The 16077-nt window shown below is 39.9% G+C and overlaps 1 protein-coding gene across 1 annotated transcript in view; it reads left to right on the top strand.

The window, feature by feature from the left end:
• The window catches only part of LOC141921254 (chloride channel protein C-like), an 84017-nt gene that overhangs the window by 27537 nt on the left and 40403 nt on the right, over positions 1-16077 (top strand). The window contains exons 9-11 of the mRNA XM_074819599.1: positions 2157-2257; positions 2757-2928; positions 4504-4675. Coding sequence (XP_074675700.1) covers positions 2157-2257; positions 2757-2928; positions 4504-4675 — 445 coding nt within the window. The remainder of the gene's footprint in view (positions 1-2156; positions 2258-2756; positions 2929-4503; positions 4676-16077) is intronic.

Genomic DNA, 16077 nt, shown 5'->3' with positions numbered 1-16077 from the left:
TTAGTGCCAATTTTTCATTTGGTGTGGCTACAAGTTATAAAGAGTACATCCTGTCAAAGATGGATAGATCTGAAGGGAATTAAGCACCAAATTGTTCTGGACTTTGCAGGGCCATGCATATGCTAAAGGTAGTGATGATGTCTCTAGTAAGCTTGTAGTAAGGTACAAGCCTAAATGTGGAGAAGAAGCTTGTTCACTGTTCTCTTGTTCTTAGAAGTTTAAAAAGGGAATTGTGATTGCAATCGTGAGACTTTGGTTAGGATCATTTAGATTTGGCTCATCTCAACAAAATCTGAGATTCTTGGACAGTGCTCCAGAGACAGGTAAATACCATTAACCTTTGGAGATCCATCAGGTTAGTAATAGGCACCCTTGCTACTTTATGATATCCAATAAGAACTATATAACAAAAAAACTGTAAGGTGCTTAATTTTGTCTTTTGTACTGATCCAGCTTGGTGAAGTGTATGTTTTTTCCTTTAAACCATGACTGTATGAGAGCTGCGGCTCCAGGTGGGGCTGTATGTGCCTATGCCAGTATGACAGCGCTTCCTTCTGGTGTAGTTTATCCTCATAAATTTATACTGGAACAGTGCTTTCAGTAGCGTTTTGTAGCACTTTCCAGCAGGCCTTGATACTCCTAGGAGAAGGAGGCTGTGGGGAGGCAGGAGAAGGAGGTAAAGAAGCGATGGGCTTCTGCCATTAGCAGGTCTCGGTACAGCACATGCATTCCTGCAGCATGCAGTGTGGCAGTGCCATCCTCTCATTGACACCACGGAGAAATCTGTCTCTACTAAATGTACTGATTTCAAATGGAAAGAGTTAGTGGTACAAAACTCTGTGTGCAAACAAGTCCTACATCTCCATTCTCTCAGTGCTCAACCATGTATTTTAATAGTAAAAAACCTTTCTTCTGTTGTTTCTCTCTCTTGTTATTTTGGCATTGCTGGAATCTTCAAATTGCCTCTCAGATGTGCTGGTTTTTGTGTGTGCACTCCTTTACTGGTAGTAAAGACATTTGTATAGAACTTGAGGCTTTGCTATAAGTGGGTTACACAATCGTATGATTTCTAAAGCAGGATGGAGTAAATAACTTTTTTATTTTTGTATTAACCATTATGAATTTGGAATATATTCTTGTTTGAGTGGTTGGATTAATGTAAAAAGCAAATACAAGATTGGGAAGTATCTTGTGTTGCTTTGGTTGCCAATCTGGGGTCTGGAAGAAATTTTCTTGCACTAGATGTTGGCTGCATTTTAAGTTTTTCTTGTAGTTCTGAGTGGGGATCAGGTGGGTCAAATACCACAGATCTGCTCCTTGTTCCAGAAACAGAGTTCATATTGTTACTGTTTAAGTTGTGGTGATGTCCAAAACATGCTGGATGCTTTCCAGACTGAAAGAAGGAAGTTGTACCTGCTTGGAGAGTGCAATTGCTCTGGATGACAGAGATTGAGAAAGTGTCCAGGAATAGTAGTGCTGTACAGAAAGGCTAGTCATGGTCAGCATGATAACTGGCACTCTGAATTGCAAGATGTTGAAATAACTGGTGGCAGTATTTACTGAAGGAGAGTTTTAGAATGTGTTGGACAAACATCTTTAGGTGTGGTTTGGGTATAGCCTGTGCTGCTGTAGAAGAGGAAACCTCCAAGTCCTTCCGGCTCTGCGTGACACTCTCGTGTGCAGAGCTTTCTAACTGCAAATGCATCTGTTAGCTTGGGATGCCGTGCTTCCCACTGATGTGTTCGTCAAGCATGATAAATTTTTGGTCTGCTAATGCTGTTTTATAGAGTTACAATGTTATGTGTGGACAAGGAGATCAAGGCCAGAGTGGATATTTTAATCAGATTTTTTTTCCTGTTTTCTGGTTTTAGGCAGTGTAATGTGATTCCTAGTTTTGGAAATTTTGGGTTTCAGCAGTCGGAGATTTATGCAGAGGAACATGAGCATTAATAAACCAGATTTATTAGTTTAGTAGAATAATTAATAAACTGATCTAGTAAACTAGATTTATTAGTTAATAAAACAACTTAATTGGGAGATGTAAGGGGAAGTAGGCATTTTGTGTAAAATTTATATCTAATACACACATTCTGTACAAGCGCTAAGGTAAGTTATATTCATCTATTTAATAACTTTTTTTGTTTTTAATATTTAAGCATAAATCAGTCCAAGAGGGAAATTTCAGAATATAGCTGTTCATCAAGCATGTGGATTGGTCCAGATGGAGTCAGATATTCTAATCAAACCTTCAATCAAGGTAAGGGGAGCTAAGTGATTGACACCTGGGAACAAATTGAATTTATGTAACTTGAGGTGATATCCAAGTATATCTACTGATAATGTAGGTTTTCTTCAAAACAATGTAGTGCTCCCTTTTGAGGGATATATCAGAACTAAATGACATATTTGAGCCAAATATGCTGGGAAGTTCCTGAGTTATTACCTCTGAAAGGAATGGGGAAAGAGCCCTGCTGAAGTAGTACAGTTGCCTTTCTTTGACTTAAATGGCTGCAGTTTCTTCTTGTTTAGATCAAGATTAACATCACACAGACCAGACTGGAAAGAACAAATGTTCCTTGATTTCCTGAAAATGCCTCAGATGCTGAAGACATCATGTAAACTCAATTAACTGACCTATGTACTTTGCTGATTTTTTTTTTCAGCTTTAGGCAAATGAGAACTACCACAAACTCTATTTTTGTAAAGGATCCTTTTAATGTTTTGTATCTCTTCACATCTCTTCCTCTGCGTTGCAGCTGGTGCACTTCTAATTGAAAATGGGAAGCAAGGGATCACATATCTTTTTAAATGTGGGGCTCGCGAAGAATTTGGATACGCATCTCTTTGTACTGCTTTGGCATTTTATTTCATCCTCAGCTGTTGGACAGCAGGTTCTGCTGTTGCGAGTGGCCTGGTTATTCCTATGCTGTAAGCTTCACCCATCTCGGTTTGAGCTTCCTGTAAAAAAGGCCTGTGTTGAGTAGCAACAATCTAAATTGTAAGCTGAAAGCTTGGCAATAGCAAAGCTATAATTGCTTGGAGGAGGTTATATAGGTGGAACAGGATGGTTTGCTTGGAAAAAGATGCTAAAATTGTGGAAAAGAATGAAGAAAAATCATCTGAGAATAGCTGTGGAAGGACCATAGCCAAAACTATGTACTTTCCAAGTATAGATCATTTTAATCCTTTGGGGATCCAGAGAGAGTCTTGGCTGCTGGCTCCATCTCTGTAACTGTAGAAATATGGGTTCAGATCCAGACTTTTCGTCTGTTTCTTATGCACATAATAGCCTGAATCTTAATCTTGGACATCAACAGCCTAGACTTTGGAGAAAACTGCAGTTAGGTCTTTTGTTGTACTTTTTAAAAAGCTGTGGTAGATTAGAGCAAAGTTCTTATAGTAATGTTGGGAGGTTTAATGTTCAGCAAGCAAGGAATCATGGCTGGAGAGTGAGTATCCAGCATAATGCAATTCAAATACCCCAAAAATTCTAAAAATAAATAGTTGTGTGTCCAACCTTCTGTCTTTGCCTTACCCCTGAGTATTTGCCTCCTACCCTCCCCAAACTGTTGCCTAAATCAATTTTTAATATGCAGTGTTTGCTGAAACATGGCATACTTGCCTGAATAGATATAGATAGTCAAGTCTGTCAGACAGCACCCATGTTTCTGATCCCATAACCTAATTTTTATAACCATTCTAGAACTACTTGAACTGCATCCATCAATAAAATGAATCGATTGCGTGAATAAATGTGAAAAAGTTGTGTAATGGTGCAAGAAGATGCTCCCCAAATCAGAAAATATATATGGCTATTGTACAAATAATAAATCACCATTTCTGGAAGGTGAATGTCTGTACAAATCCAGTTCATTGGCTGATGCTTGAATCTATATGCTTAATTCCTTGCATATGGAATGAAATGCTGTGTATCACACCAGCAATTGCATGTTCAGCTGTGCTAAATTTTGGTTTACTTTCAGTGTAGAATATGGTTAGTTTGAGGACTCACGGGTTCTCTTCACAGCTTCATTCCTGGTTAGCTCTGGGCAGGTCATTAATACCTATTACTCCATTTTGCCCATTTGTTATATGGCTGTAATATTTTACTTGCCAGGTTTATGGGGCACAGGTAGACAATTTTAACAAATTATATAAGGCTGGAGGTCTAGAAGTGTGAGCCTTTTATCTGAAATATGCCAGTGTGTATAACTGTGGCCTATAATTTTGACTGTATTCCTATAAGGTTTATTTTCATTTGGCTTTGAAGCACATTAAGACATGCTGATAGTCCTTTTTCTTCAAAGTATGGTAAATCTGGCAGTTTCATGCTAGTGACTGCACTAAGTAAATGCTCATACTAGGGAAGATGTAGAAATTCTCTTGGGAAAGGAGTCACTACAGAAGTTGATACAATTAATCTGGGACCAGCAGAATATTAGAAGCATTTCTAGAAAACACTATCGCTGGCAAGAGGATTGGTCTTTTTCTTCTTGCATACAGGTACACAGGAGCTTTGTATGGCAGGATAATCAGTTTGATCCTTGTTTCCATTTTTGGTGTTCAAACTAATGAATATGGAGCATGGATTGATCCAGGTCTCTTTGCTGTCATTGGAGCTGTCTCCTTTTTCAGTGGTGTGTCAAGGCTCACCATCTCTCTCACTGTGATAATGGTAAGTATGTTAAGTTTTCAGCTATTTGTGTGGCTGAGGTTGAGTTGAGCTTTTGCTGCTGCAGCTAAATGAACCACAGGTGTCCCATGCACTTTGAACCACAGAGAAATAAATTATTGGCCTGGCTATTTCTAGCTTGCCTGAAGAGGTTTTTTTTCTGGGACCTTTTATGTGTGAAGTGTAAGTTTGGAAATAACACTTTGACTGAGAAATGTGACTGCTTTCCTAGAAATGGTAATGGCATCAGTGGTTTATAAACAAGAAAACAGAATATACTATCTCTTGTTTCTTCTGGATTACACAAAAATAGTAGATCATGCTGCTTGGCTTATGAATTGACTTCTATGAGAGCTGAGGGCCTTGTGCAATGCACCTTTTTAATGCTGGGGCTGAATATGGTCTTCTAGATGGAGTAAGTGAAGGATTTGGAGTAGTACAGCAAGTGATGCAATGGGAAGCCACCCAGGTCTCTCTGGTAAATTTATGCCTTATAGATTTCAAAATTTTGAGATTCACTTGGAACACATTTCATATTTCTGTTTCTTGCCCCCATCTTTTATAACAGAACATTTTGAGTCTGCACTACGATACTTTCCAGGCAAACCTGTGAAAGCTAAAGGATTTGCAAACAGTACTCTGATAATTAGAGAGGATGTTTTTTGCTCTCCCTGGTTGCAACACCTGGCAATGGTGAGTTGTAAGGCGCAGCCGAAATTCAGCTTAGTCAACAGAAAAGTGATGTTGAGGTCACAAGTGGGAAGCTTTCACCCTCCCATGACAGGACATTCAAGTCTAATGAGTGTTACTGGTGTGGAAATTTCACCCATGACTAAATCCAGCCTTGACCGCCCGGCTGGTTTTGCCCAAAAGGATCTCATTAAAATCTTTGCAGATGTCAGAATTCACCCGGAGTGACCAAGCCAGGGTTTTCCCTCCTAGTACACTGTTGCGCAGTGTTTGATAAAGTAGCTGTTTATTGGCACTGGCTCCAAATTTAGTTCATTTTAGTGATAGGTTGTGTAAATTGTGTAGGAAGCATTTTTTCGAGTTTTAGCTTGAAAGGTGTTGTATGTGCATAAAAATTTCTCTATTGTGAAATAATAATTAGATTGATTATGGAAACACTCCTCCTTCTGTGTCCTCTTGGTACTTTAGCACTTCCTTATCCATTATGTACAAATGCACTGTGGTATTTTTGCTTCTATTGCTGCTGTCATGCATCTTTTGGAAGTTACTGTAGTATTTATTGGCCAGCTACTAAGTCTGTAAGACTTGAAGGGGGGAAAGTTGGTGCCTGAACACTAGGTGTAAGTTTCTGAGAACCCCAGTTACCACTAAATGCAATGTCTTTTCCAAAGTAGACCTGAATTTTCTTGCAAGACTTAGTAGCTGGCCAATCATTTGTAAACCATTGGTCTATGGTCTGGCTGCAGATATAATTCCATAGTGGCAAAAGCAGTTGATTGACATCTTCCCTAGCTTTGTGCTCATGAGGCTGTGCTTCATCTCAGGGAAGTGAGAGGTGATGATGTGCCAGAACACTTGCTGGTCTTGGATGACAGAATTGCGTTTCGTTCGGCTCCAGTAGTGAGAAAAAGCCTGCATTTTATTTGCTTCAATTCCTCCCCGCCTTCCCTGTTACCTGCACTTGTTATTTTTTTTCCCAAGTGCCTCTGTGAGCATGCATGTATGGCATATGCAAAACAATAGCTGGAAACTGTTAAGAGAACTGTAGGAAACTCCGTTGAAAAGGCACTAGAAAAATGATGAGGATTGCATTGCAATGTGTCCTGAATTCCCCTAGGTGTCATGTTATAACTCTTCTGAGCCTTTCTCTGCAGAGGCAGATTGTGTTTCAATTCATGTTCATCCAAGATAAATAGCTGTATTGCTTGAGGAAATATTAATTTTTGAGGAGAAAAAAGGTCTTGGACATGACAATGCAAAAACATAATTAAAAGGTTGTGCCCTCAAACCATAAAATGCACATATTTTTCCTATATTGTCTGATGGGTTCAAAAAGAATTGAGAATGTTTGCTTTGGCTTTTCACACAGCCTTCCATTTGGAAACAGTTATGAATGTGGGACTTGTAGCGAACAGGTTTGTAAGATGCTTTTCTTTTTTTTTTTTTTTTTTTTTCTCATGGCAGACCCCACAGGCATTTGCCCACCTCTTCTTTCTTGGCTGCCTCTTTCTACCCCCCATACTGACACTTGACCCTCATCCTCAGCTCTTTGCAGCAAACAGTACATGTGGTGACATTTTCCTTGGCAAGAACAAGGACCAGCCTTATGACTTGCCTTCCCGCAGCCTTCTGTCTCCCATGTCTTTTTAAGTATCATGTGTCCTAAGCTTGCTGGCCTCAGGGTGCTTGAGATGTGGGAAGAGGAATAGCATCTTCCTACAGTGTGTTTTGTCTCTGGGTCATTCTGTATTTTTATCATTCCTTTTGTATTTTTACCTCTCAATAACACTGCCTTGCAAGGGTTAAAGAGGAAAGGTGGCACTGGGTTAGCGTGGGATTAGTATTCTTGTCCAGTACTGGTGATGTCCTTGTGTGCAAGCTGAGAAATGCTTTATTTACACCGATTTGGATCCTTTGTCCCCTGAGTTGTCTGTCTTTCTATTACACATGACAGAAAATAGTCCTGACTCTCTCCCCTTTCTTGCCTGTTCTGTTCAAACAGAATTAAAGCAGTGTATCAATTTATTGGCCTACTTTATTTCTCCAAGAAATCTCTTATGATGGATATGGGGAATGCAATTAATTCTGAAAAGGTTAAGACTCAAAACCCTCCTCTGAGTGTGAAACACTGAAATATCAGGCTTTTGACAGATGCAAGACTAAAGGAGAAAATGAAGTATTCCTTAGGATTTGGAAAGGGAAGTGCAATGTCGTTACATAAACCAAAGGGAAATCTCCGTAGAGGATTAAATCACCTAAGGTCTGTCCTTGAGTCTCTTGCTAAAGGCGGGTGTGGCGGCTGTGGATGGGTGTCCTGTGCTACTGGCCATGATGTTGGTACTGAAATAAAATGATGGGGGTTCAGACCATTATGAAATTTGCTTGTTGATGTCTGTCTGAGTCCGCAGTATGGCAGAAATAACAAGCTGTATGTAAAATCATCTGGCTCATAAGGCAGTATTAAAGGCTCAGAGATGAGGTTTGTGCTTTCTGCTCTCTGATGCCTACATCAAGACAGGTGTAGTGGCAGAGCACTGTATATAATAAACTACACTGCTCTAAGTGACTACTGTCCTATAGTTAAGAAAGTTGGTATATTTGATATACACATTCCATTAAGAAATGAAAATGAACATTTATTTTTTGCATAATTTGGATACTTCAGTTGTAATGCATACTTCTGACATGCTTCACAGTGGTGTTACAGGTCATCTTGAATAAGTGCAAAAAAATAACTGTATCAGCAGGTAGTAACAACCAAACCCTAACATCTCCCCTCTCTCTGTATCTCTTCAGTACTTCTAATCTAGGCAAAATGTGCTTACCTCAAATCATATGCAGGATGTATTGTTGCAAATTCTGTGGCTACCCTTCTCACTTCCTCTGAAGGAGCAACTCTCAAGAAGCTTATGTCCTTTCACAGGAAATTTAAGTAGAGCATCGGCTGTGGGCACTTACTGTAGCTATGACAAGACACTCCTTGCTTTACAGATGTGATGACAGAATACAGCACAGACAACCATCCAATCCAACTAACTAGAGGGAATTTATAAGAAGATCAGAATGGTGATATAAAATGTTAGAAAAATAAGCACAAGACTTCTAAAATACATGTAAAATCTGTCGGGGATCCAGTGCAAGTCTCTCATAAGAGAGCTGTGTTGCTCTCTTGAGAGTGGTTGTAGGACACAAGATGCTTCATTTTGAACCATTTACAGTAATGATGATGCAAGCAGGAAGGATGGTTTTGAAAATGCTAAACCAAATATAAATTCTGAATCTTTCATTGTTGAGAGGAGGTGTCAAATAATGTTGCATAGCTGGTGGTTGAAGACCAAACAGTGAAAAATCCTCGTTGCTCATGGCATTGCTTGTCTGTGTTGCTGCTGAAGAGACTATCATGGGGCCGGGAATTCTTATTGATTTAAATCAAATTTCTCCTGAGTGAGGCCTGATCTAATGGATGACAGCTCTATGCTACAGGTGAAGATAGATAAAACTGTACATTAACTGGGCAACAAAATTGTGATATGTATCATGCTTGCATTAAATGCAAATGTTAATGGATGTAAATTCTAAGATTTCTTCTCGGGATCTAATGGGATGCCAGAGAAAGTCTGTATAGCTGTGCCTTTCAACATGCTAAGAGTAGTTGGATTGTGTTATTTTCCACTTCACCTTCCTCCTCTGTGGTGCTGTAGAGCCACGGACTGGATTGCCAGCAGACGTGTTTTGGTCTTGGTTGGTACCTGGTTATACCTTGTAGCATTTCTGTGAATTTCCCCTGCTCACCTCTGCAAATTATTAATAGTGTGCTCTTTTGAGTGATTTTTGGGGGCATATAATTAACCATGCTGCTTTTGGTTTTGTTTTGTTTTGTTTCCCTTTTGGCAAGATCTTAAAAAGTTTAGAAGCAGAGAGAGTGTTTTAGTAGAAATGCTGGGCTGCCCGGTGAACTGCTTTTCCTGTGATGTCTGTGAGAACATGAATGACGTTTCCTCAGTTTTCAGTTCCCTCCTGCCTGCTGCCCCACGTTACCTGTCGCTGTTTTACTTGGCTGCTGGCGGGGCAAGGTCTCACTGAGAAGGGAGGGAGGATGTCTCTGATGGTGCTCCTCATCATGTGAAACAGCAGTGTCTGTTTGCCTTGGGCAGCCTCCACCTTCATTTGGGTGGGGGCTGTTTCTGCCACCTGGACGTCCTGCTTTTCCCTCTTCCCTTCTGCTCCTTGAGCTGGAAAGGCAGGATAGAAGCAGCTCATGGCATGAAATGGTTGTCTTGTTTGGCCATTCTCCAGGGTTTTTCCCCCTCTGGTTTATGAGTGCCCGGGACTGTTGTGTAGGCAATGAAGAAAGCCTGCAAAGGGAGCTAGATATTACTCGAGGAGGTGCTCCTGCAGAGTTGGTGGGACTTAAAGGTGCAAAGGGTCTTCAGTGCAAACTGTGTCTTATGTGAGACTTGTTCGTGTGCTTACAGTCGTCTTGGATCTTGCTCTAGTAAGAGAAGGGAACAATAAAAATACCCTATAAACAACTGACTTTCAAACACCAACTAGAGTGCAGGTGCCTTTCTGTAATGGATAGTTTCCACCTAGTTTGTCTTACTTTTTTGGGGGTAAATTATTAAATGCACAAAATGAGCACTGGCACAAAGCTGGGCTTGTGTACCGGTGCCCTGACATTCTTCCTGAGCAGAGGAGCAGCTGACTGCGAAGCAACGGAGCTCAAGAGCTGTGGCAGTGTCGTGCTGTGGACTTCTGAAAATGGAAGCTATTGGATTTTGGTCCATGACAGCTCTTCAGAGCAGGTCTTACAACATGAGTAACTACAGGAAGCAGAATATTTTGCAAGATGTCAAATTAAATTACTTAATCAGTCCTTCTGGTCTTAAAAGAAACCAGTCTTGTTTTCAGCATATAAAATGTGGTGTAATATCTGACTAGTCGAAGAGAAGAGAGTTCCCTTCCAAACTCATAATGCCATCCAAAGTGCAATCCTTTCCTTGATAAGGATCATAGTTTGCTGAGGTGTAAGGAGAAAACTTCTCTGAGTGCTGAGTATGCTTTTGGCATACCAGCAAGGAGAACAGGCTCATCTAAAATACATTAATTTCTTGTTCAGGTGAAAAATCTTATGGTCAGATAAGATCAATATGATCCTATGGTCAAATACAGCAAAATGTTCTTCAGTGCCTAGCTTTGTGGTGCTGTAAACATGGAAGTCTGCAATAGCTTTTTTCTGCACCACCCTGGTTAGAATGATTTCCAAAAATTCCCTTCTACTCTTGACTGAAAATAAGGCCTTCAGATTTGTTTTTACAAGAACCGTTCATCAAAAAACTGAACATCTGAAAAAAAGAAATACAGAAAAAAATATCTAAAACGTCTTTCTATATAAGCTTTGTTGTTTCGTGTTAGTGTTTTTCTGTAAGGAATGAATATTTCCCGTGAAACACCAAAGAGATTTTCTCAGTGTGTTTGAGGAAGGAGGGGGCAATGCATGGTGCATCGTGGGAGACGTAGTTTAATCTGAGAGGCCAAGCCAAATCCAAGTTTAAAATTCTCAAAAGATGCCAAAATAGCATTCCAAATGTGAAAGCTTTTTGGGTTTTAACCTAAAAAATACTGCTCTATAGGGATGATAAACAATTTGTCAAGTCACTGTAACATTCCATAAAAATGTATGCTTGTAGGGAAAAATGAAAGAAAACCTTTTTTCTTTCTGGATGGTAGCCTTGTGAACCCAGCTCAAGAAAGTCAAAACAAGTCCCCTCTGATTCATTCATTCATCATCTGTAAAGAAGAACTACAACTATGGGACAGTTGGTTAGTCTGTAGGTAATTCACAAATTAGAAGAGAATCCAGCTTTATCTCTAATATAGCTGTTTCAGCTTTGGCACCAGGTTTTTATCAGTAAAATAAACAGACACGACTGAATTGTACATGGATTCAATTGGCATTGAACTTTTAGAAAGTTCAGTTGTGCATCTGAAATATTGAAACTGAGACCACATCTCTGTTTTAAATACACACATTGGAAATGAAGTTGTAATGCGAGAAGATAACATTTTTATATAGTCATTTTTCTGGCTCTAGCTTTCAGTAGCTTTAAAGGTATTTTATAAATAACATGATCTAGTGTATTACAACATTCAATCGTACGTTTGGGACATGTAATACAAACCTTAATGAAAGTTCATGAGAATTTAATGTGCAGAAGTTATTTTTAATTCACAGTATCTTATCTGTTTTTAATTTTTTTCAAATTACAAAATGCAATTGGGCTGCCTTATGTACTAATTCTTTGCCAAATTTAATTTGTTTCCAAATTAAAGACATTTTTCAGTTACATTGTCACGAAAAGCATCTGAAACCATTAAGTTTTGTTATATTTTTAACTTTAAAACCTTCAGAATGTTGCCAATAGTATTTTTCCAGATTTTGAGAAAATGATTTATCTCTGGGACAAAAGCTACCACAATAAGCCTATCTCTTTTTTTTCCAGTCTGATGGGTTTATTATCATCTTGAATTAAAAACCCCATGTAACCGGGTGCTCTAATGAATGGGGGCTTGGGGCCAGAAATCCCTGTTTTATTATTGGACCCAGCTGAAACAGGAGCAAGTGGTTACACAACCTAGCAGCTGCTGGGCTGAACATGGTCTGTTGGTGGGAAGGAGGCTCCTACTGTAGGTCCCGAGAGAGGCAAATCCCAAAGGAGGAGCATGGCCTCCCCTCTGCTCAAGATGGGCAGAACAACATGTTTTGTTGTTGCAGTTTCAACATTTTCCCTGGGTTTTTTGGAAGAGGAGTAAGACTGCGTCCAGGACACATGGTGGTGGCGGTGAACACTGGTGAAAGGTGTGCTGCTGTCGAGAGCAAGACTGGATGTCAGTGGGCATTGAGGGGAAACTGTGAAAGTATGTGGAAAAGTAGAAGCATTGCAGGAAAGAGGTGTGTAAATAGTTGCCAGTGGGACCTGTCCTAATGATGGCTCTTCTCTCATTTTGAAATATGAAAGAATGATGATGGAAAAACTCTTGAGTGCCTAATGGCTGTGTCTTAGACAAAGCTTGCAGAGCCAGACCTGAGCCGCTTTCTTGCATCTGTAACAAAAAAATCAAACAACCAACACCTGAAACTGGCAGTGGCCATGCAGGTTGTTGCCTACTGGTGAGTTATGTAGCAGCAGGTGACTTCTGCAGTTGCTGGTGCAACTTGTGAAACAGCAGTACCTGGCTTTAGAAAGGACAAAGTTGCATAGCTGTGGAGATAGCTGGAGTGGAGTTGTCTGGTGCTTCAGATCATATAGCATGAAGACTGACCTCAGGTTACTCTGGTTATACCAGTCCCATCTCATGCTCTTCCTCAGCCTGACCCTTTTTCAAGGAGAATTTATTTGAAAGTCTCAAGTCATACTTTTCCCTTTCTCCTCCTTGTTTAGCAGAGTATATTCAATACTTGTGAAGGAATAGACAAAGACAAGCGAAAGAACTGACTGTAAGAAATGAATACATCCTCATGGCGCACTTTGGCAGCACAGACCTTGGGAGATCTCTGATCGTGTCTTCCTCTGGCTCGCTCAAGATGGAAAGGTGTGAAAGGGACACTGGGCTCCAGGGGCAAACATAGCTCAGTGCTGTGGAGAGAAAATGTTAAGGAGCTCACAGCTGACTGTTGGGAGAGCCATTCCTTTGTGAGAAAGTAACAGAGGGTCATGACAGGTCATGTCAGCATCTGTCATGCTATACTGGTGTAGATGAGAGAAGATTTTGACCCTTGCTTTAGATCAAGTACACGTGTATGTGCTCTGGATCAGAGAGTATTTTTTGCACTGCTGGTTAATAAGGCAAGTAATATGGAATCCTTACCAGAAGGGCAGAAAGGTGTATGTGCCCACTCAACAGTCAGGTTCAAATTCTTCTCTCTTTGGATACTTAAAAATAGTTCAGTACAGTTACTCCAGCAGGGTTTCTCAATACTGTATTTAGTTTTGGTCAGGATTCTCCACACGGCCACAGTCTTCATTTTAACTCCCCAGGAGAGAATGCCACATAGTTGATTTTCCACCTGATTTTTGGTGGGGAAAGGAATATCTTTTGCAGAAGCTGGGAGAAATGTGTAGTATTCAAGATTTTTCACATCATGTTTCCTTCAAAGCAGTCAGAGGAAGTGCTTAATTATTTGGAAACTCATTTGGCAGGTTCTTCTCAGTGCTAGGCTGTTTAATGCATCAGCCCATCACACTTAAATACTTTAGGGCTCACATAACGTTTTTGATTACACCTGAGATGGTTCACAGAAGTTGTTTTGACAGGGCCTAATTTTCTGTTACTAAGCTGCCTGATTTTTTTCTAGTAAAGAGTTTAAACCCTAGTCAAAACAATATTTCAAAATCTCCAAGCCTACAGTTATTCCTAACAGGGTAAGTGTTTGCTCTGCTTACACGGCCTGTCAGGAGGAGCCTGGTGTGTTGGAATAGTATATTTAGTGTTATTTTGGAACGTGATTGCAAGTGATGTCACCTTTTTTCAAAGGAGGATAGATGCAGAGTAGTGCTATACCAGTCTTAGTCTTATTCAAATTAATTCCAAAATAATTGGAGTAACAATGCATAATCAGCAAACTGTTAAATACATTAAGTCCTACTATTTTCTGTTGAATTTTCTCCAACTAGGGGAAGAGCACTGTGTGTTTTTTGGCAATAGCTTGTCTGGAAAATGAAATAAGTGAAACTGTACTCTCATGGAGAAGGGGATGGGGAATGGTTTCAGGATCTCAGATTTTGTAATACACTTCTTTAAGAAACCGGGGGCTCACTGAATGAATACCTGTGCTCATTTTGAGAACAACAAGCTTTTGTAAGTTTTCTGTTCTGATATTTAAGGTCTAATCTCCTACTGAAGTTAAAGCTGAAATGCAGTTTGCAGCCCATGGTGTAGAGTGTTTATCAAATAGCCTTGCTAGTCTGCAGCTGTCTGTAGTTGTAGGCTCTTTCTTCTCCAGCCTTTTCTAGACCTCAGAATCTGGGGCCATAAGGATCATGGCATTCTGGAGATGCTGATTTTAGCATCGCTTAAATATGACAGAGATCCATTGCAGTTGTCTATCTTATTTTAAAAAATGCTCATGAATCATAATTTAAAGAATTCTGCGATACTGTGGGTTAAAAAAGTACAAGGTTGCTTAGCTGGGTTATTATACAGTACAGTGCTTGTTTTGAAAAGATTTAATATATGAGCCTGCTGAATGTTTAGGCATATTCAGCAACGCACATACGCAGTGCTGCTATTTTTATTAATAGAAGGTTCACTTGACACAACATGCACCAGTTCCTGAGACACAGATTTAGAGGGCTTTGAAACCTTCTTTCAGGGTTTGGTGTCTGCTATGTACATACGATAGAGACAGATTACAAAAAAATCAGTTAGGTGTCTTTCCAGGGGATTTTGGCAAGAGTTGCTGCTATCGCCTATCCTGTTTCCGATATCACTTGCATCCATTGCCATAACCTGTCAAAACAGGTGTATTTATAGGCCTTGAGGGACTGAAACAAAAAAATCAAACATTTGCATAGCATCTTCCATCCAAGTTCCCAAGGACTGAGGCTCAAAGGATTTTGATATGTTTCCAAGGATTACTTAGCTGTGCTGGGTATTTCTATGTTCTCTTTAGCAATCTCCTGCTGCTGTAGTAGGTCTTAGAATTAGAAAAAAATGTTCTCTCTTTTAACAAGGAAATCATCAACAAAATGCTGGTTGGCTTCTGAAAAACTCACACAAATATTTAAATCCACATCAGAGAAAACTGGGACGAGATCTCAGCGAACGTTACGAATTAAGGTAAATTAAGCAGCAGTGCACGATGTGATTAATTAGAACTATTTTGCTTAGAGGAAAAAGTATGTGCCCTGTGCTAAGATATTTTTTCATGCTCTGTCTTGGCAGTAATTAAGCTCTAGGGTGTTAGAGACTGCCTACTGCTCATAATGGCCTGGAATAGTTAATGGAGTAGAGCGCTGGAAGAGGAAGAATCCCGCTAATTGTGCAATCCTCCTGGCACTGGAGTTTGGCAGGACGTCCTCACAGTGAACCTACGCTGGGTGTGCCGCCCTTTGTAGAGTGTGATGCACAGCTTTGTGTGCCTGAGGCTGCAAGAAATAATCATTTTCAGCAGTGTGAGGGAGCTTGAATGCATAACTTTTCAGGGCTAGCATGACAATCGTGTCTTTTTAGGAGATTTATGTTTACTGTATTGCAGCATCCCACTTTTCCAAAAATTTCCAGCAGTGATGGTGATGAGTGATAAGGAGATACAGTAAAGTGAGTTGAGTTAATGGATGTAGTCCTAGGACTAAAAAGGATTTCTTTAAAGGTGAAGTGCACAGGAAAGGAATATTTTTCACTTAGTTTTAAAGAGAGAGATTAACGGAAGTTCGGGGAGGGAGTATTCAGCTGGATCGATACATGAAGAAGGTGCCTCTTCTGGCATAATCCCAGATGAAAATAGTGGGCCGTGATAACAGCATTTCAATTCATAGTTTGTCAGGACATTATTAAGTGGGAAGTAAAGTCACACAAGTGTTCAGTGCACAGGTTGCTAAGGGCCAGCAGGTCATAATCCAGATATTAAAGAAATTGAAATGCAGATCTGCATTGTTTATGAAATGGCTGTGACAATACAAATAACTTAATCCTGGAAGATGTTATTTCCATAA

The sequence above is a fragment of the Strix aluco genome, chromosome 1 (assembly GCF_031877795.1).
Source record: "Strix aluco isolate bStrAlu1 chromosome 1, bStrAlu1.hap1, whole genome shotgun sequence".
Classification (NCBI taxonomy): Eukaryota; Metazoa; Chordata; class Aves; order Strigiformes; family Strigidae; genus Strix; species Strix aluco.
This window is presented reverse-complemented; position numbering and strand designations above follow the sequence as displayed.